The 21,013-nt window shown below is 42.2% G+C and overlaps 1 protein-coding gene across 1 annotated transcript in view; it reads left to right on the top strand.

Moving 5' to 3' along the window:
• RORB (RAR related orphan receptor B) overlaps positions 1–21,013 on the top strand; it is a 180,842-nt gene that overhangs the window by 135,960 nt on the left and 23,869 nt on the right. Inside the window, exon 4 of the mRNA XM_008690964.2 lies at positions 6,959–7,360. Within this exon, the coding sequence (XP_008689186.2) occupies positions 6,959–7,360 (402 nt within the window). The remainder of the gene's footprint in view (positions 1–6,958; positions 7,361–21,013) is intronic.

The raw sequence follows: 21,013 nt of genomic DNA, 5'->3' as shown, positions 1-21,013 counted from the left end.
AGGGTGGGAAGTTAGTGGTGTTAAGGATTTATTTAGTGAAATTGTATGGGAACTTGAGCTGATGATCTTACACTTCATTTTCACCATATTGAGGCTGCATATGAATTGACAGTATATGAATTGACAGTATATATTAATAATTATGCGAAAAGAATAATCCATTGGTTGTCTTTGTTACTTCTTCCTACAATAAAAGGAAGTGTCTCTTTTGGAAGAGCAGGTCTTGGGAGTCCGTGCAGGTGAACAAAGTCATGGGCAAGAAATAGGCATATGGTCCAATGTTCTCAAGATCTAGGAGATTGTCTGAATCGCATGGCGTAAAAGAAATGTGTTGGGGGGAAGGGTTATTTATTGGACAAAGCCACAATCTACTCTCAAGGGTGAAGGAATTTACTGCAGGGCATAAACTTGCAAGTCAAAGCGATGTCTTAGGATCCCGGGGATTCAGGATAATGATCCATCTTAATTTTAGGTCCAGAGACAATCCCAAGGCCACCAGAGACATCTTCAAAAATATGTCCTAAACATATCTTGTGTCAAACTAATGATGAGGAGAAATGCTCAGGGATGGGAGTAGTGGTTGGGAATGAGGCTACGAGGCTCCAGCAGAAGCAAAAGATGATTCTTTCTAAGGGGAAACAGTTCTTCTTGACTATGTTATGTAGAGGACCTTTCATCTGAACCTTGATTATCAAGGGTACTTTATAGCAAATAAGTTATATTAATACCCAGGTAGCTGACTAGGTTTAATCTCCTGTGGATACGTAATGCCTTGTTTGTGGATCGATGATTTCAAAAGCCCTGAAGTTATCGTTGATTATCTATGTCTAGTAAGGACTCAAGAATGAGAGGTGGTACTTCCCCTGCCACTAATTGATTATATTTCCCTTCTAGTGATTAGGCAAGTATTTTCAGAGTGCTTTAGTGGTAGTACCAGTAGCCAAGGTAAGATGCCCTCACACCTAACTTCTTTCCATATACGCCTTGCCCATCTTCCTTCAGACATAAAGGCATCTTCATTTTGATATTTGCATCTGCGTTCTGTCAGTTATATGTGGCGCCAAGAATGCTTATTTCACCATATCTGGTCACCGAAGCAATGTGGCTACTTGTAGATAGCTTGATATAACTGTTAAAATCACTGAACGTTCATTATTTCCTGAATTTCCACTTCTATAGTGGTTTATTAGCCATGGCCCATATATGAGTAGACAAAAAACGCAGCAATAACAAATTTGTTCAAATTTACTTGGGGCAAAGAGTCGAAGATCAGATCCACCTGGAATGCATACACGTGTGTTTCTGTGTATAAAAAGGTGAGGGCGTGCATGTTTATATGTGTGAAAGTTGATAGCATGTATATGCCCACCAAATCTTCTCCACCATCTTACTTATTTTTCTCTTTAATGGATCCTTCAGAAATGTTAGTTGCAGGTATCTTCAGGGTAAACTGTTTCCAGCTAGACTACTACAAACAAACAAAATCCAGAAAAAAATGCTTGGTGTCAGTAGGAAGATTTGGGCCCCCAAAGAGAAAGCATGATACTCACCTTGCAATGACTGAGTGTGTGCCCCTCTAAATGGCAAACATCTACGAAAAAGCAGTAGCTGCCCTACAAGGACAGGCTTCTCAGATTAGGCTTCTACTTCTCCAGAACAGCATTGCCCAATATCCAGAATGCGATTCACATGTCACTATTTAAATTTAAGTTTAGGGGCACCTGGGTGGCTCAGTCGGTTAAGTGTCTGCGTTTGGCTTGGGTCATGATCACAGGGTCCGGGGATCGAGCCCCGCCTCGGGCTCTCTGCTCAGCGGGGGTTTGGGGGCGCTGCTTCTCTCTCCTCCTCTGCGATCTCTCTCATTCTTGCTCTCTCTCAAATAAATAAAATCTTAGAATAAATAAATAAATTTAAGTTTAAATTTAAATTAGTTAAAATTAAATTTTTAATTTAATTTAAAATTCATTTCTTCACTCACACTAGCTGTATTTTAAGAGCTCAATAGCCATATGTGGCTTGTGGCTACCATCTTGGAAAGCAGAGAACATTGGATCGTCACAGGAAGTTCTGCTGGGAAAGGAGAGGGTTGAGAGAGAATATTTTTAAATTACAAATAGGGTTGGGTAGGTTGAATCTGATCTTTTCTACAAAGCTTAGAGCACTATAAAAAAAGGCACATCCTTGAAATTGAAAAGAGTTAAATTAAGACCGGTTTCCTTGGTAAGCAGCAAGATGTAAGCATAGAGAACTTTACAACCAAAAGATTGTAAGATAAAATAATTTCCAAAACGACTATGATAATTCTACAATTGGGTTCTCTTGAAGCCAAAAGCGCATATCTAGTTGTCATGTGTTGGTTAAGTAGAAATCTTCAAAGAATCAATGACTTTGTTTTATAGTTACTCTAAAAACTTCTGTTCCATTTAGAATCCCACAATCCAAATAAATATGAAAAGATCCTGATATTTTGCATAAAATTGTTCTTTGCTAGTGTGAGATCAAAATGAGTGAGAAGAGCATATCATGAGCAAATACTGTCATCACTGAATATTTATAAAGCACTTGCAATGTATACAGAATCGTGTGAGTCTGAGAGCTAGCAGTTTAACAAGTGGCTGCCTCTGTACTCAGATGAAAATCATTAACAGAATAATTCAAGTTTGAGAGGGGCAAACACTTAAAATATGTGCCATTCTGATTAATGAGTAGTGGTAAGAAGAATGCTAATACTTGAAAATATAATAGTAATATGGCCTTTGCTGGAAATAGGCCTGTGGATACAATAAATGTTTTCACAAATAGTGACAAGAAATGACATACATATATATATATATATAAATCAGGAAAGTTTTCAGATTTATTTGTTCCATGTACTGAAATCATTTTCCCCAAATATGTCACTACTTTTGTTACAGGAAGGGGCACAAAACTGAAACACTGGCTCACCAGTGTTTCTGAAATGAATGGAAAATTTATTCTAAAAGAGTATTATAGTAATTGTCAGCAAAGTTCTTGAGTTAGGGTGAAGCCGGATAATTCCAAAATGTAGGGGAGCTTTAAGTTGTCTCTGCAAATACTTGTTTGTTCAGTGACCTGATAAGTCAGTACCTTGGAAAGGGCATAACTATTCAGCATTGGGTTTTCAGATGTTTACCAGGGCAGAGGTCTTGACAACGTACTTATTTGACATCGTTTGCTTAGATTATGAGATCTATGGTTAACAGATTTCTGGACCTAAAATTATTAAATGTAGGTTCTTAACTGGGTTCATTCCTTCATGTGCTGCCAGCTCTAGGGCAGTCTGTGCCTCTGCTGAAGGTAGGTGGCCTTGTCTGGGAAGATCGAGGTGGCTCAGGCTCAGCCTCACAAACCTTATCCTCTAGCAAGCTAGTTTAGGCACGTCCTTTTGTTCTTTTCGTGGTGAGATATTCAAACACACAAGCACTTTTGAAGCCTCTGTGTCACAGGTGTCAGTCCCTCATTGGCCCAAAGCAGGTCACATGATCCTGAGGCAAGGGGTGGGGCATGGTGCCTGCCCAGAATGGAAAGGGCGGTGCGTCTTTACTGGGGAAATAGGTAAGAGGAATCAGGGTCATTAATGCATTCAATCCACCAAAATGTGTATTTCACCAAAATATGGAGTGTATGGAAATCTGAAGCAAGGTTTACATGGAAAGGGTTTTATTTTATTTATTTTTAAGATTTTATTTATTCATTTGACAGAGAGAGACAGTCAGTGAGAGAGGGAACACAAGCAGGGGGAGTGGGAGAGGAAGAAGCAGGCTCCCAGCGGAGCAGGGAACCCGATGCGGGGCTCGATCCCAGGACCCCGGGATCACGCCCTGAGCCGAAGGCAGACACTTAACGACTGAGCCACCCAGACACCCCTAAATGGAAAGGGTTTTAAAAAGAGGCACTGCATTGATGTCTCTGTGATAGAGTAGTTTCCAGTTTTGTTTTTTTCCTCTATAGATTTTAAACAAACAAACGCAAAACTATCCTATTAAAGTAACTCAGAAAGTAGATCTACCCCATAGGGCGCCTGGGTGGCTCAGTGGGTTAAGTGTCTACCTTCGGCTCGGGTCATGATCTTGGGGTCCTGGGATCGAGCCCTGCATGGGGCTCCCTGCTCAACGGGAAGCCTGCTTCTCCCTCTCCCCCTGCCCCTCTGCCCTGCGCATGCTCTCTCTCTCAAGTTAAACAAACAAAAAAAGTAGATCTATTACAGCCAAAATAAAATTTCAATCTACAACAATAGATAGAAATTTTGTATCTACCTGCATAACTCTGTAGTAAAATGCTGTTCTGAACCTACATGAATGCTAAGGACAGGTTAGCAAATAAAGAAAGGGTGTCAGTTAACTTCTTGGGGGAAAGAAAGTTCTTCCTGGGGGCGCCTGGGTGACACAGTGGTTAAGCATCTGCCTTCAGCTCAGGGCGTGATCCCGGCGTTCTGGGATCGAGCCCCACATCAGGCTCCTCTGCTATGAGCCTGCTTCTTCCTCTCCCACTCCCCCTGCTGTGTTCCCTCTCTCTCTGGCTGTCTCTATCTCTGTCGAATAAATAAATTTAAAAAAAAAAATCTTTAAAAAAAAAAGTTCTTCCTGAATCAAAAGTTATCATGACTTATTTTTTCTTATACAAAAAGTTTTTTCCCCAAAGGAATATATATATATAATTTATAAATTTATTTATGAAATTTTAGTTATAATGTTATGTATACATATTATTTCAAAAGATGTAATATAAAGGTACAAAGAATGCTTTCCCTAAAATTTTCTTTAGAATTTGGTCCATGGACAAACTGGAAATATCTTAGCAAATAAGTGCGTGTCTGAGAGACCGAATCTACTAAAGACCGCGTCCGTACCAACAAAGTTAAACGCCATGACCTAAATGACCCTAGACTCTCTAAAAATGACAGTTGAGGTGGAAAGGGGAGTTTGGTATGAATTAAACATATGAATTGTCTTTGGTCAGAAAACTTACTGGATAATCACCCCCTTTGTTTTTTCTGTTTAGGCAGTGCCAGAACTTAGTCTTGTAAGGAGGATTAAGGAGAAACAGGAAGTTTGGGCTGCTCCAAATCCAGCCTTCATGTCCACAGCCTTCCAGCAGGCAGGAAGATGGAAGGCGGCGTGCTCGCACTCTCAGAAGTATATGTAGCACTTCCGTTTACTTCCTGCTACCCAGAACTTAGTCACATAGCTGCACCTGCCAGTGAGGGAGGCTGGAAAATGTGGTCTCTATTCTGAACAGCCGATGCTTAGATAGAATTTGGTAGCTCTGTAACCAAAAGAAGGAGAAAATGAACATTGATGGAACATGGCAGGGGACGGGGGCGTTGTGAAATGACAGCTCTTTCACAGTAGGTATCTCTTCTGGGACTCTCTGTGCTAGAGAGTTTTTAAGCACTTCCTCATTTAGTTTTTCTCAGAAATTCAGTCACCGACACGAGTGACTGAATCCAGGAATTGGACCTGCTTCCTCCTCACTCCACTTTCTTCTTTCTACATTCCCTGGGCTCCCAATACCAAAAGGTGATGGGTGGGGAGGCACCTGGGGGGCTCAGTCCATTAAGCGTTCAACTCTTGGTTTCTGCTCAGGTCATGATCTCAGGGTGATGAGATCAAGCCCCGAGTCGGCTCCTCTGCGCTCAGCAGGGAGTCTGCTTGTCCCTCTCCCTCTGCTTCTCTCCCTGCTCATTTGGGCTCTCTCTCTTTCTAAAATAAATTAATAAGTAAAATCTTTTCTTAAAAAAAGGTGATGGGAACATTGTCAGGAAAGAAAAGAAAATGGAAACTCAGGAATCTCCACGTTTGTCATAGTCTCCACCATTAACGTGAGCTGAACGACATAGTGTTTGATGATTCAGACAAGGCGGCCCCTTGGCTTAAAATATTCACAGACTAAACCGGGAGTTTAGGGAAACTAAAAAAGCTTGTGAGGAAAATAGTCAATATCCATAGCAGTTCAGGAGGTTAAGTTCGCCTAGTTAAGGAACAATGAATTCAAATCAAAGCACCCTCAGATTACTCTGTGACCGCTTACAGAGTCTCTTCCTCCTTTTTCCTTACAATGGCTAAGGATTTTTCCAGAAGAGATGGGCAATATAAAACTTGGGGTGGTAGAACAAGAAAGGAGGGGTAACAGTGGGCTCACTTGTTGAGTACTGGATATACAAAATTGCTATTTTCCCAAGACTCTTTGAATTTGGTCCCAAAAGCAAACCGAAGAAAAATGCTTACTTAAACTTGTGTTTATCACCCTGCCCCATATCCTTGGTCTTACCCAATGTGCTATTTAGAAAATGTGAAATATGGGACGCCTGGGTGGCTCAGTCCGTGAAGCGTCTGCCTTTGGCTGGGGTCATGATCCCCAGGTCCAGGGATCAAGTCCCGCATTGGGCTCCTTGCTCAGTGGGGAGCCTGCTTCTCTCTCTGCCTGCCACTTCCCCTGCTTGTGCTCTCTCTCTCTCTGACAAATAAAGACAGTCTTAAAAAAAAAAAAAAAAAAGAAAAGAAAATGTGAAATAATAGGGTCCGATCCAACAATCTAGTAACCCTAGTGCTTAACCAGGGAAGCTAAGAATGAATGTTGGCTGACATTTCAATAGCAGGCATTATGTGGTAGTTTTGGGTTTGTGGATCTTTTCCCCACACGTCAGAAAGAACTAGGAAGTATGCCCTCTAACTTCATGGCATTAAGACAGACATAAGTTTTGACATTTCTTCCTAGCTTAGATTTATTTCTCACTTTGCACATAAACCAGTACAGACGCTCCCGAGTATAACCTCTCACCAGATGCGGGGTGCACATGAACGCCCTCTTGGGCTTACGGGTGCTAGGATTCTTTGCATCTGAGGTCGAGGGGACAACTCTCCATGACCCCTTGGACTTGCCGAAAATGATAACCCCAGGCGTTCTCCTCTGCTTTTCTCTCCACCCTCCCACCCAGCTGTGAAGTTCGGGAGGATGTCCAAGAAGCAGAGGGACAGCCTGTACGCCGAGGTGCAGAAGCACCAGCAGCGGCTGCAGGAGCAGCGGCAGCAGCAGAGCGGGGAGGCGGAAGCGCTGGCCAGGGTGTACGGCGGCAGCGTCAGCAACGGCCTCGGCAGCCTCAACAGCGAGGCCGGGGGCACGTACGCCAACGGACACGTCATCGACCTGCCCAAGTCCGAGGGCTATTACAGCGTGGATTCCGGCCAGCCGTCCCCTGATCAGTCAGGACTTGACATGACTGGAATCAAACAGATAAAGCAAGAACCTATCTATGACCTCACGTCCGTACCCAACTTGTTTACCTATAGCTCTTTCAACAACGGGCAGCTAGCGCCAGGGATAACGATGACAGAAATCGGTAAGTGGGAGTCGCCTCCCAGCTCCTTTCTGGCATTTCTTCTTTGAAGTCGCCTTGGTCCTGTGTAGTATGGTCGTTGCTGTAGGTCTAGGTTCGATGGCTGGCGTGCATGGCTTCTCGTGAAAAACACTATTTGATTTAAAAGTATTTTGTGATAAATGTCAGTGGTCCCCTGCCCCATAAAAGTTGATGTCAAGCAAAGGAAGAAAGAAGAAATGATCAACAGGAAGATGCTATCTGTAAAAAAACAGATGCTCTCTGTTGAATTTGGGTTCATCGCCGAAGAAAAAACGTTATTGGTATGAACAAGAGAATTTCAGCAAGTATTCAGAATGATACTATTTAAAATAAAATAGCTAAGGGATGTAGAAGCAGTATGGAATAACTGAATGAACAGGGCTCCCACTCTTCCTCTAAGATAACTGGGGACAAACCAGAAGCAAATGGTACCTCAGTTTCCTTCTTTTCAAAGGCAGAGGGGGTAGACCAGAAGACCGCTATGTCTCTTGTAAAATCTGAATTCAAGAATTCTACATGGGAATAGAGTCTAAATTCCTGGCAGTGAAAAGAGGGTGGTCTGGAATGTTACAGAAACATGAGCAACCAGCAAGGTACAGTGAATAGGGCTAGTCACTGGCCTGATTGCACCAGCAATGGGATTCCCCTTTGGCTGCAGTGAACTTTGATCACTTAAGGAGTGGTCCTCAAGAGTGTGCTTTCCTAGGCATGCTCTCTTCCGACCTGTTACAACTTTATTTTACCCTGTTAAGCTCAGGAGCCTATTAAACGTTTAACTAGTTGATCTCATTAACAACTGCCATAAAAATATTGATGTAGGTTTAACACATGACCCTCCTGGGTCACGAAGTTGCATGTTAACAGTAGCCTGGAAGGGCTACATGAAGGCTCTATCAGGCTTCATTGTGGTATTTGGAATGGGGGGGGGGGGAAGGGAAGCGAACTAGGCCTCAGGAACCTTAGAGGAACCTCCTCTCACATCCTGCCCTGAGGGCGTCACTAAGAACCAGGCCACCTGAGTTCAAATGCCGACTCTGGCTGATATTTAAGCTGGAGCAAGTTTCTGGATCCCAGTTTGCTCATCTTTAGAAAGGGAAAAGTATTAGTTCCTAGATCACACAGTTGTAGTAAGAATTAAATGAGTTCGTACTTGCAAAACAGCGATGTTTGATGCTCAGCAAGTGTTCACTGGTTATTATTTGCATGCCAGTCACCTTCTCTGTCTAAACTAGGAGTAGGAGCCCAAAGCCTACGAGCGTCTTAAATAAAGTTGACGTGAACACATAATGAAGTACATGCCATATGTATCTTGGCTACTTCCACCAGCTGGTTGAGGAAGAAGTGATGTTATAGTTATAAAACCTGAAACGTTATCTCCTTTTTTTTTTTTTTTTTTAGCAATTTAGCATGTGACGGTGAGTAAAAAAGTTGTTGCCAAAGCACCTGCAATAACATTCACAGCTGAGAGACACAGAAATCTAAACATCAGCTATCATGACAAAAAATCATTATTATCGCTACCCTTAACCTTGGTTCTTGAACTCTGTTATAGGCACTTCACATGCATTTAACTTTCACAAACATCTTATAAGTAAAAATATGATTCCCATTTTACAGATGTGGGAACAGAGGCTTAGGGGTGTCTCGTGGCCTTTCCTGGGTCCTTCGGTTCCATCCAGGCAGTCTGATTCCAGTCCTTTTGCTTATCCATTACCCTGCTACCTGCTCTGGGTTTAATATCCACATACTGCCCGGTCAACCAATGGGGTCAGTCTTTTAAAGTGGAGTCACTCCAGGTGCCTGGGGGGCTCAGTCAGTTAAGTGTGAAACTCTTGATTTTGGCTCAGGTCATGATCTCGGGGTTGTGAGATTGAGCCCCGCATCAAGCTCCATGCTGGGCCTGATGCATGGAGCCTGCTTGAGTTTCTCTCCCTTTCCCTCTGCCCCTCCCCTCTTTGTCCCTCTCTAAAAAAAAAAATTTTTTTAAATAAATAAAGTGGGGTCACTCAATCTTTCCAAGAAGACATATTAAAAAGAAAAAGAAATGGGCACCATTTTTTGCTTTTATCCTCGTTCGTATCTAAGTATCTGAGTCTGGTCTTGATTCTGAACATATGTATAAAACATAATGAAGCACAAACTCACAATTGTGGGGCAGTCTTCTGCCCCACTCCCCAAAGGAAAGGCTTCTAAGAATCAGAAACCACAGTTTCTTTGTGATGTAGAATCAGTTGGAAGTATTAGGGAAAGAGAAATACAGCCAAAGCCATCAAGTCTGGGTACCCATTTCCCAGTAACTTTTCCTTTCTGGCCCTCAGTCTGTTTATTTTTGAAGTGATATTTGGACTAGAGGATTTCAAACCTCGTCCAGATTTTCTACAGACATCAACACCCAGAAGAAACTAGCATGTATTTTTCCTAACATTTTTTCGATATCATTAGTCTTTAGAGATCTCTAGCTACGCTGTAAAGCTTGGGGGTTTCTTCCATCAGACTTTCAGGGATGCAGCTGGCTTATCCTGCTGGTGTTCTCAAATTTAGCAGGCTCCTAGACCTAAGTAGGGACTTTGTTCATGTTTCGTTAAAACAGCAATGCCATCTAGTGGACACAGACTCCGGCGATGGGTGTCAAATGCAGATAACCTGTGACAAGCCACAGCAACGCGATACACTGTTCTTTCTTGCACCATCCAAAAAACTGTCACTCATTTCCCTACAACACCGTGTCCACAGCAGTATCATTGAGCAGAAAAGCATCAGTGGTATGGGATGATGCCTGAGTTCAAAACCTGAGGTGCCCTTTCCCATGCGCAATGGCCCTAATCTCTTTGGGTCTCAGTTGTAAGTCCGGAACAATAATAGTCCCACCAGAGGGTGTTTCTGAAATGAGTTAATATTCATAAGTTCTTAGGTTGGCACCTATCAATCGTAAGCCTTTATTATTATTATTATTATTATTATTATTATTATTATTATTAATGTAATTGGTATTGCAATGTGATTCATACCATTATAATTAATAACAGTGCTGGTTATTACAAGTAATAGAATTACCTTTTATTGAGCACCTACCTTGTGCTGAGCAATGTCCTCCATTGAATTCTCATAACAACTGTATTATGCCTATTAGGGAGGTAGGCATATGTCCATTTTACAGATGAGAAATAAAAGCTCGGAAGTTACAAAACTTGTAAAAAAGCAAAATAAGCACGTGAGTTCAGGTCTGAGTAACATCAAAAGCCGTTCTTTGAACCATTATACTGTATGTCCTCCCGCCAAACACAGGGAGCCCCTGACGAGTTAATCGGCATTGCCACAGCAAACGTGCAAAGTGTCCTTCCAGGTGCTACAGAGGAGCGCCCGGAGTGAGAGAGCCGACGCTGTGACCTGCCTGGATTAGCGAGCAGCTATACTAATCTGGCTGGTGGCAAGCTGGCGCGGAAAGAACTCCGTGAAGACGAAATAGAAAATCTGATTTTAGCCACATTCTCACTGGGTGAATTGAAGGCGATAGGACACTAAAGAATTTTTGAACCTCATTCTTGGCTATTAGAAGCCCTGATCTGCTTCCCCTGGTTTCTGAAGGAATAATGAACTGTGTACAACCAGGACATTATTCTGATATTGAATTTATCATAAAAGCAGCTGTTTTTTAAAACCAGTTTTGGGAATAGTTCATATAGAATGTGGTCTCACAGCTTGGAAATAACTTAATAAAACCACATGTGTAAGAACCATAAAACAGCTGTATAAGCAACAGCAGGCTCATCCCAACAAGCGAGTTAAAGGAATGTCATGAGAGTCAGGAATATTCCCCAGAAAATCCAAGCTTGTCTTTCTAAAAATGTCGCAAAGGAACTGCAACCTTCTTAGGCTAAGGACCTAATATACTTACTGTCTGGAGAGAAGTGTAGAAAATGCGTGTTAGCCATTTTGAGGTTCACACCAATGCCTTCAGGTGGATAGTGAAGAAATCATCCCATTTTGCAGATGAAGAAATTAAGGGGTTTTCCTAGAACACAGAGTTAGTTAGGTGCCAGAGCTTAAATTCTGACGTGGATCATTCTGCTACCCTGGACTATCAGGCATGCTTTTGAAAACATGGTTTTGAGCTGTGCCAGGCCCGCAAGACCAGCAGACCAGGGCTCCTGCCCTCAGCAGCTAAGAGCAAAAACGAACGACTGCAATTCCGTGTGTCATCTATTGTAAGTCTGGGGCATGATGGTACCACAGACCCTCCTGGAGGTGAGGGAGATGGGCGGCTATTGCTTACTCTGAGCCATATCTCTTGACAGGAATGGTTTATTCTCACGGTCTTGGAAACAGAAAACAAAATGTGGGCAAACAAACAGAAAAATATGAAACATTTCAAGAATTATATCCTTGGCTTTCTCAAAATCCCGTGGGAGAAAAAACCATGAAATAAGACAAGGACGACAGTAAGCTGCAAATTAATATTTAGGCAGGAGTATTCACTGGGTTTAGCCGGAATTTTACTTCAAGCTGGCATGAGGATGTGTTATATCTTCGGGGATAAAATTTTGCAGTGGTTGGTGGCAGGGAGAAGACACGGGCTAAGGGATACCCAGCAAGCGAGCAAAGAAGGAAGGGGGAGGCTCTTGTATGTGCTCCCCACTGTAGCTCTCAGGTGGCTCGGGGGGCTGTAGGAGCAGTACTCTTAACGAAAGCTCATTTAAGCTCAAAGGCGATTGACAACATATCTGCGAGCTAGTAGACAACAAGACAGTTCAAACAGCCAAACAATATGCTTTTAAAAACAGGGGGGAAAATCCATCAAATCAGCTGTGAGGCTAAGGGGATAAATTAACCTCTTATACACATCGCCTGAATTTGCTGTCGCTTTTCGTAATTTCCTCTCCAGATAAAGAAAAAGAAATGGGAATTCCTTGGTCTCCTCTGTATAATCTTAAATATAGATTTAGTTTCCTATTTCTTGTGTTTTCTATTTATGGAGCCTGGAATTTTAAGCATAAAAACTAGATATAAACCTTTTAAAAACAAAACAAAACTTTTTTTTAAATTCCAGAAGCTGAGTATTAATAAAGGAGATTACAAAGAGATTGATATGAAAGTGATCGAGTCCCTTTCATTACTACTGAACTCTATCAAGTCTACATAGAAACACAGAAGATCTCACTAGCGTGCTTTATTTGAGGGAATTCTATCAACATTGGTGTTTCGACTGTTACGTATTAAGAACCCCAAGCAGATGCTCTGGTCTTAACAGTGGCACCTTTAATGACGTACGCTTCTACAGATAGATCTTTTATAACTGCTTCAATTTATCTGCGCATATTCACATGTATATTTAATAAATATACGTTTCTCTCTGCATCATTAACGACTCATTCAGAAATGGTACAGAGAATAGAATTTAATTCTAGCCACATATTTCCTCTGTCCCCTGATGGCACCGGAAGCAAACACAGGTAGGCATGCAATTCAGGAGCAACTGTCTAGGCAGTCATTGAAATAAATAAAAATAGACCAAATTAGTGAGAAAAAGCAGCATGGGGAGAGGAAGGTCCAGTGTCTTTTGTTCTCTCTTTCTTGCTTTGAGGGAAGACATCTTAGGCACTTCCACTGTCCTCCAGTACCTCTTGTTCCTTCCCCCCCCAACAGGCCCTTTGCATGCAGGTTAGGAACCACATGTTGAAATTGAGAATCCTTACTCCACATACTAGCCATGTGAACTTGTTCAAAATTAGTTCAGCTTTCTGAGGCTCAGTCTCTTCATCAGAAAAATAAGGTGGGCTGGATTCAATGACTTTGAAGGATTATGGTTCTCGCACCTCCTGGTGGGAGCTTTAGCCCTCTGTACAGATATCCCTCTGTTACGGTCACTTCCCAAAGAGAAGGGTAGGCAGGTAGACAGGAGGGACTTGCAGGCAACTAGGCTGTCCCGCAAGATGATCGAGACCTTACCTGTGGCTGTAGCCAACCACACCTCCCTCACAGGGAGGAGGACCCATGGGGTGAGGGTGACCCTATCAGCGATACAGTTAACAACCGCGGTCAAACCAGAACTACGCACCAGCCTCTTCTCTCCATCCGCCCTCCTGAAACAAAACAAAACAAAATAAAAAAGAAACCAGATTAAGATGAGCATCAAGGATAACCAGAGGAAGCTCAAGAAGAGGGTGGCAAGCAATCTCCAAATACCCCAAGTTCACGTTCACTCAATGTAAAGGAGGAGACGCCGTATAGGTAGAGCTTCGGGGTAAATCCTCCTGTCCTCACTGGCCCACTCCGGCCTGACTACCTCCCTGAGCCTCTCTTGTGGGAAAAGAGGAGACTATAAAATGAGGATATGTTCTTGACTGCTAAGGGGCCTTAGGCTTAGTTCCAGGCCTACCAGGTTACCTTGGGCGCTGGACAGCGTCTTACTTGACTCCTCTGAAATTTTCACACCCCCTTGTTCTTTGCCACCTGCAGAAGAGGCTGCTATTTCTAGAATCCTGCTTTCTAGCTCAAGAGAAATTTCCCGAATAGGAGGACTGGGCTAACCAACTCCATTTGTCACATTTCTGGGATCTCTACCATGGCCACGTTCTTATATTAACCAATCCGTGGCTGTGCATTATTCTAGAGTGTCCTAGGACAAAGCACTACAGTTCATTGCTAGGGTCATTCCAATCCGCATCTTTCTAGATATCCTTTAATAACCTCACAAAGATGACCTAAAATCGCCTAGTGGTATGTTGTAGTCACGCTAGTATCAAGCTCTGTGCATTTACTGGAGTCAATGGCATAATGTATACAAAAGCACTTTGTGACCAGCAAGGCCCCAAGCAAATGTCAAGATGGTTTACATTATAAGCAACACAAAGATATATGCTCAGTTCCAGTACTTGCACATGTAGGCATGTTAGTGACGACACGCTTTGCCTCTATTACTACAGCTTTCCTAATGTGCTAGCGTTCACTCCATCAGGTAAATACTCTAACTCGCCTTTTCTGTTTTGAGTTGAGATGGCGCAAAACTGATCTTCCTCAGTGGACTTTTCCTAGAGATACCTGTTCGGGATTAATTTTTGACTCAGAATTCAGAACTTCGTAAGAAAACTCTAAAATTCACCAACACCCCCCCCCAAAAAAGGAAAAGAAAAATGCTATTGAGAAGCTGTCAGAAAACCAATTCCACTTTATACACTCAATTTCAAAAGCCGTAATAGATATGAAATATTCTGCAGTAAGGAAGAAGAAAGGAGATTTCAAGAGGCTCTGCCTACGACTTGTCGAGGGGGGAAATGTTCATGCTTATGAGATAACCTCGGAAACAGCCCCCACGGTTGAACAGCATTTCGAGTCTTTGACCCTGGCTCTTGGCAAGAGCCTTGAATTGCTTTTCCATGGATTGCAGGTGGCCGTGTACTGTTTTAGCCACACTTCCAGGCCCCCATCTTGGGAAGGGCGGGCTAGGGTTAAAGTACCACGTGGGCTGTCGTGGAACACAGCAATGTCATTTGATGGCCAGGTCACTGGAGGTCACTGCACTTTGGTGTTACTGGCATAGGATACAACCAACTTGAGAGGCTCTCCCTGTCAACAGGTACAGGAATTACTTCCGTGACATGTACGAATGTGGGGAGACCAGTGGGAAATGTTCCGAGCTGGAAAGACTTTTTTCTTTGTTTTATTTTCATTTTATGTTGTTTTGATTTTATTTTAGGATCTAAACTTTCCTGTGGCAACATACGTTCAACCCTAAGGAGAAAAAATGTACTATTTAAGTTTGAGCCGTGTTTCTAAGGCCCATAGTAGAACTGCTGTCTTGTTTTCAGACAGGTTTGTTGTAGGACTTCTAAAAATTCGGATTAAATGTTTGAAAATGTAAAAGTTAGCTCTCAAGATTTCCTCGGAAATAGTTCCTCGTAAAGGTCAGAAGTACATTGACTAAATCTCCAAAAGGGGGATGGGGATTGCTTCAGTTTAAATTCACGGTCAATCCATAGGTCAACAAAATCCAAATAGTAAAAGTCAATCCTGATGATGGCCCTGAGCAATTTTCATAATTAGGTTTTCATCATTTGTGACCCGCTAACTGTCCTTCGGGTAGCATGTGGAGGTGCAGTCTTTTAAAGAGAGTAGGGAAAGATTTTAATGGGCTCTGGGTTGCATTGCTCTTGTTTGCTCCATTTGAGACTCTTCCGTACTCTCACCCTCTGTAACTCTGCAAGACTTCTCCCTCATGAGTCCAGACAAAGAGAAATTCCCATGTAGCCCCTCAGACTCAAGTCGCCATGCTTCACACAGCCCTTCGAAGATGTCTCTCCTGCCACATCCTGCTATAGATAGAAAATCAAACCCAAAGACACTAGGACTTTAAGATGTTAAGCGACTTCCCAAAGGGCACAAAGTAAAAATCTGAAGGGGTCCATATTGGCTTCCTCTGTCTTACAAGATAACTCCCTTAGAACTTATCAATTCTAGGACATTGAAGTAAGTTGATGTTTCCTGATTGTTCTGTGAAGGAGGTCTTTCACTATGAAAATTAACTTTGAAATGTAACGTTTTCATAAAAGACTCTTTCTCAATTTTATTAACTAGTTTGAAGAAAGTGAACTGTAATTTCACAAAAGTTAGACATATACTATCACAATAAAACAGAACACTTGTGATCCCAAACAGCTTTCCATTATTAAAATAGGAAGAAAGCACCCTCTTAGATGGCTAATCTGTTTGGCTGCTTGTCATGCTTTTTTCTTTGGCTTATACTCTGCTTAGACACTAATGCTGCATAGATTCTTTTAGTTTTTCTTTCTGCTTTACATTCTGCTTTCTTACCTTCTATTAAAGTGCTCTTGGGGCACCTGGGTGGCTCAGTCGTTAAGAGTCTGCCTTCAGCTCAGGTCATGATCTCAGGGTCCTAGGATTGAGCCCCATGACGGGTTCCTTGCTCAGCAGGGAGTCTGCTTCTCCCTCTCCCTCTGTGATCTCTCTCACTGTCTTGCAAATAAATTAATAAATTCTTTTAAAAAATTGCTTTTACCTGAGCTTCTCAAAATTTGAGAAAATATTAACCATTATTATTAACCGTCCATTCATTCAGTCTTTGCCCAGATATTATTATTACTTGTAATAATAGTAATCTAAATTTTTCATTGTTCTTCTCTATGTTCAGATTTCATTGAACTGTGTTGATCACATTTTCATCCTTTTTTATACTTAATTACATAATCTCATCTTTTGTTAATATAGTTTTTCTGAAGAATTCTAAGAACATTTTGGTTCAGCTCTACATGAAGTAAAAATCTGTTATACCATTTTTTGATATAATAATCAGCAATAGAATTTGTATGAAAAGGACACCAGAAGCTACCTTAATTCACTGGTGAGGGAGTAATGAGTGGTTAGACCAGGACACTGAGCCAACAAAGGAGTTAGGTCGTTTATGCACCCAGCTCTTTCTTAAAAGAATTTGAGAGGGGCGCCTGGGTGGCACAGCGGTTAAGCGTCTGCCTTCGGCTCAGGGCGTGATCCCAGTGTTATGGGATCGAGCCCCACATCAGGCTCCTCCGCTATGAGCCTGCTTCTTCCTCTCCCACTCCCCCTGCTTGTGTTCCCTCTCTCGCTGGCTGTCTCTATCTCTGTCAAATAAATAAATAAAATCTTAAAAAAAAAAAAAAAAGAATTTGAGAAACAAATGCTAAAAATACACAACTTTCCTATTGAGACTATGCATCAGTAATAGATGACTGTTTTAAGCGTAAATGTGATTGATGTTTTTATGCTAACAGGACAGTTCCACTTATGCTTAAAAAATAACAATCTCTAAATAGATATTGGAAAAAATCAGAAAGGTCTTGAAATTGACATTGTCCTGTGTGACAGTCACCTATTACACCCTCGCCAGTGCACTTGTTCTATTTAATGACAGGAAACTTACAAAACTAGTAGTCTACGGTCAAAAAGACAAAACGCATGGTTGGTTAAACGTTTCACCTTTCAGCCAGTTGTTCTAATATATTATAGTTACTGCCTCAGAGCGTGGATTCTGAGGAGTCTTGATATTCTGAAAACCTAATGCAGGCACTTAAAACTTGCCTTGAGCAAGTCCGTAGAGATATCCTGGCATTAATTCAAAGTGAATCCCCTAAGAATTCCACTTTCACACTAGTAGTACAAACGAAACAAAGAATGGAGTGGTTCTCCAGATCCTTAAGGCAAGCGATAAATTAAAAATTCATTAATCATTTTGATTGAGGCTGAGATAGAGTATTTTAGGGAGAATACTTCCAAGTTTAAAAGAAATCCCTTGTGGAGGAAAATGAATAGAGGGTATAGTTCACCAAGAAGAAACCATCCTTTCTCATGAAAAAAAAAAAAAGGAGGGGGAGGAGAAAGAATTAGGAAGTTCAGATGCAACCCCCTCTAGTGCTATATATAGCGTGGAGTCTCAGTTTTCTCGCCTTGGTACTGTTGGGCCACCGGTGCTCTTGGTAATAACACTGAAAGCAGCAGTTTTTAAAGATATACTCAACTTTCCCCGCTCCCAGGATGTGGGATTCTAATGAAACCACCTGTGTAATCCGTGTCAGAGATGCTGCAGCCTTTGGAGAGCACCATTTGCTGAAATGTCTAGTGAGAGCTAAAATAAGCCCCTTTGGTGGAAAAAAAAACCCGCTGAGTGGTTGAAATCAGAGCTGCAGAAGGTCACTTGCTATTTTAGAAGCTGCAAGCTGGTCCTCATTTTATAGCATTACAGTTATAAACAAGAAATTGTCACCTTACTTGTCAGTTTACTTATTTCTCAATGAAATATACACATGTAGCCCTTTTTTTCTGCATAGAATTAGATAATTTGGATGACTTGTTTCCCAACTTCACTTTACTCTCTGTATCAGCACGTATGCAAAATTATTTTTGATGTATTTCTTCAAGCGTTACTTCAAAATATTATTTTTACATTGTGTGATATGATTGATCTTTAAAACTCCGTTTACCTTTGTGAACTTTATCATATATATCTCAACTATTTCTAAATGCCTTAAGGAAGGACTTCCTTCCTACTTCTTAGATTTATTCAAGGATCATAATGAAGATTGATGAGGATGGGGAAGGGTGTGGAAGTCCTTTAAGGCTCAGAGACTAGGGAGCCGATTCACTTCTGGAATTATTTAGATACAGGCCATTTGGAAATGGAAGAAGGAGGTTAGTTCCAGCCCCAGGCTTCTATAATTTTTGCACACACTGTTGAGAATTACCATCAATTTTATTCTAGCTTTCCCTTCGAAAATTAAATTTTTCTCTTCTTATTGCCCACATCATAAGTGGATTTAAGATTACCCGTAAGAGTTCCAGGGAAGTGTGACAATTTTAACAATATTTTTTTAGTATTTTTCATCAAAAATGATCAAGTGTATTTGCTTTATATCAGTTATTTTCTAAGCCTCTTTATTGGGGTATGATTGGCATACAAAAAGCTATGCGTATCATTAAATATACAACTTAGTTTGTAGATAAGTATGCCACCATCTGTGCCATAAATGTATCCCGGTATCAATTATTTTAAAGATTTCTAGGGTTATTCTTATACTTGAATCAGACGTTGTTGTTTCCGTCTCATGAAGAAAGTTACTTAATACAAGGAGTGACAAGTTTTGCTGGGCGGTTATAAGTCTTGTGTTCCAACAAGCCTTCCTTCAAGTAAAGTATCAGGGTCAAAGTCCAACAACAAAATAGCAATTTTACTGGGGGAGAGGGGTGTGGAGAGAAAGCGAGAGCAAGACACTGTTCATGAAATTAACAAATAGAAAATCAGGCTCGTGGACTTGACATTAACCTGTAATCACACAATTACAGTTTTTCCTCGCAACATCAATGTTTGCACTCTACCTCATCGTGATTGAAAAGAAAGGACTAGACGGAGCATCTGAGATTGTTTTTCTAATACCCTGTCGCCATTTTATAAGCTATCAGCACAGCTCGCGTGGTCTCAGTGAATTGGACAAACCTCTATTTCTCTGAACGTATACAGAATCCTAACGCCTGAGAAAATGTAGCTACATCTTCATATCCAGTTAAGAAACCTCTAGCCTCATCCCTGATCTCAGGAAGAAGAGGGTAGAGTTCACAGACATTGCCCCTGAAAGCGGGAGACCTTCCCCTTTGTCAGCCATCTGGGCCATACTCCCCTCGAAGCCCTTATCCCAGCACCGTGCGGTGGGCTCCCGCCTCGACGTGTGCCGTCTGCAGCCCACGCTGGTTAAAGAATCCGACAAAAACTAGGCTCCGACCAGCAAGTGCAATCCAAGTCCGGGAAACGGATGAAGGGTGTGCGATTGCCCAGAAAGATCCCATATCAGTACCTCAGTCTCTTTGTCTGGACTTCTCATGTGGTCGGTCCCTGGAGAGGACTGTGTTTACTATTACCTTTTCTATTTTTCCAGCCAAGGACTCTTGAAAGTTCCTTTGGCTCCTAGCAGGAACTCTGCATACTGTATTCTTTGTCACTCCCTTTGTTCCTTCTTCTTAAATCCTTCTCCCCTTTTCACAACCGCAGACTCTCAGTCCAGGCGAACCATCTCCTCTGATGGCCGTGCATCTTTCTAGCAGACAGAATGAGCCCTCAGGCCCTACTCCCAGGGGACCGAGTCTAGCTTTACCCTGTGGTTTACTGACCTGCACCTGGAGGGGCCCACGGCAGGTTTTGCACTCGGCCCGCCTTTGCATGGCAGACTCACGGGGAGGACGCGGAGCAGGGCGGCTCTGCGGCCGCGCTACTGTGCCTTCACCTTCGTGGATATTTAGAACTCTTATGTCAAACACAGGTTTATCTTTTATTTCTCGCCACAAGGGTGTGGGAAATAATAGTGCGCGTTCCATACTTGACCTCAAAGCCACTGTGAGTGCTTGTCATCTAACGCAGGACAGTATAAGCTTTCTAAAATCCTTTGTGAAATAAAGCAGACAATGGAAGGATAGGTGGGTGGATGCGTGGATGGATGGATGAAAAGAATGGGTGGATGGATGGATGGATGGAAGGAAGGAAGGAAGGAAGGAAGGAAGGAAGGAAGGAAGGAAGGAAGGAGGGAAGGAAAGATGGATGGATAGATGGATGGAAGGATGGATAGATGGAAGGATGGACATTTTCAATATTACCTTTCCTAACTCAACATTGGTTGAGCACCATCCATATTTAATGCTCGCTCTCTCTCTCTTTCTCTATCTCACTGCCACACCTGCTGGTTCTGTGCATCTCACTTCAGAACTGTCTTAAGTTCAGAGCCTCCTCCTACCTCACTTGACTTCTTACCACAGCCTGATTGGTCTTGCGTACTCCCTCATGCCCCTTCAACTTCTTTGCTATGGCCAAGGTCACCTTTGTAGAACAAAAACCCAACCAGGTCACTCTCCTGCTGCACAGCTTCCACTAGCTCCCAATTGCCTAAAGATAAAAAAAAAAAAAAAAAAAAAAATCCATATTCCTCGGCCCTGGCTCACTCAGCTGCTGGGTCCCTGGTGCCAGTTTCCATCCCCGGTCTCGTTTCTGCCATCTCTCCACACACTCTATGCTGCAAGCCCTGCTGAGTTCTTGCCAGGAAAGACAGACCTGATTTCAAATCACCATTTGCTGCCTTTATAAAAATGGCTGTAGAGTCACTCACTCTT

This window comes from Ursus maritimus, unplaced genomic scaffold (assembly GCF_017311325.1).
Source record: "Ursus maritimus isolate PB19 unplaced genomic scaffold, ASM1731132v1 scaffold_34, whole genome shotgun sequence".
NCBI classification, from domain to species: Eukaryota; Metazoa; Chordata; class Mammalia; order Carnivora; family Ursidae; genus Ursus; species Ursus maritimus.
Note: the sequence above shows the minus strand (reverse complement) of the source record. Positions and strands in the feature narration are given on the sequence as shown.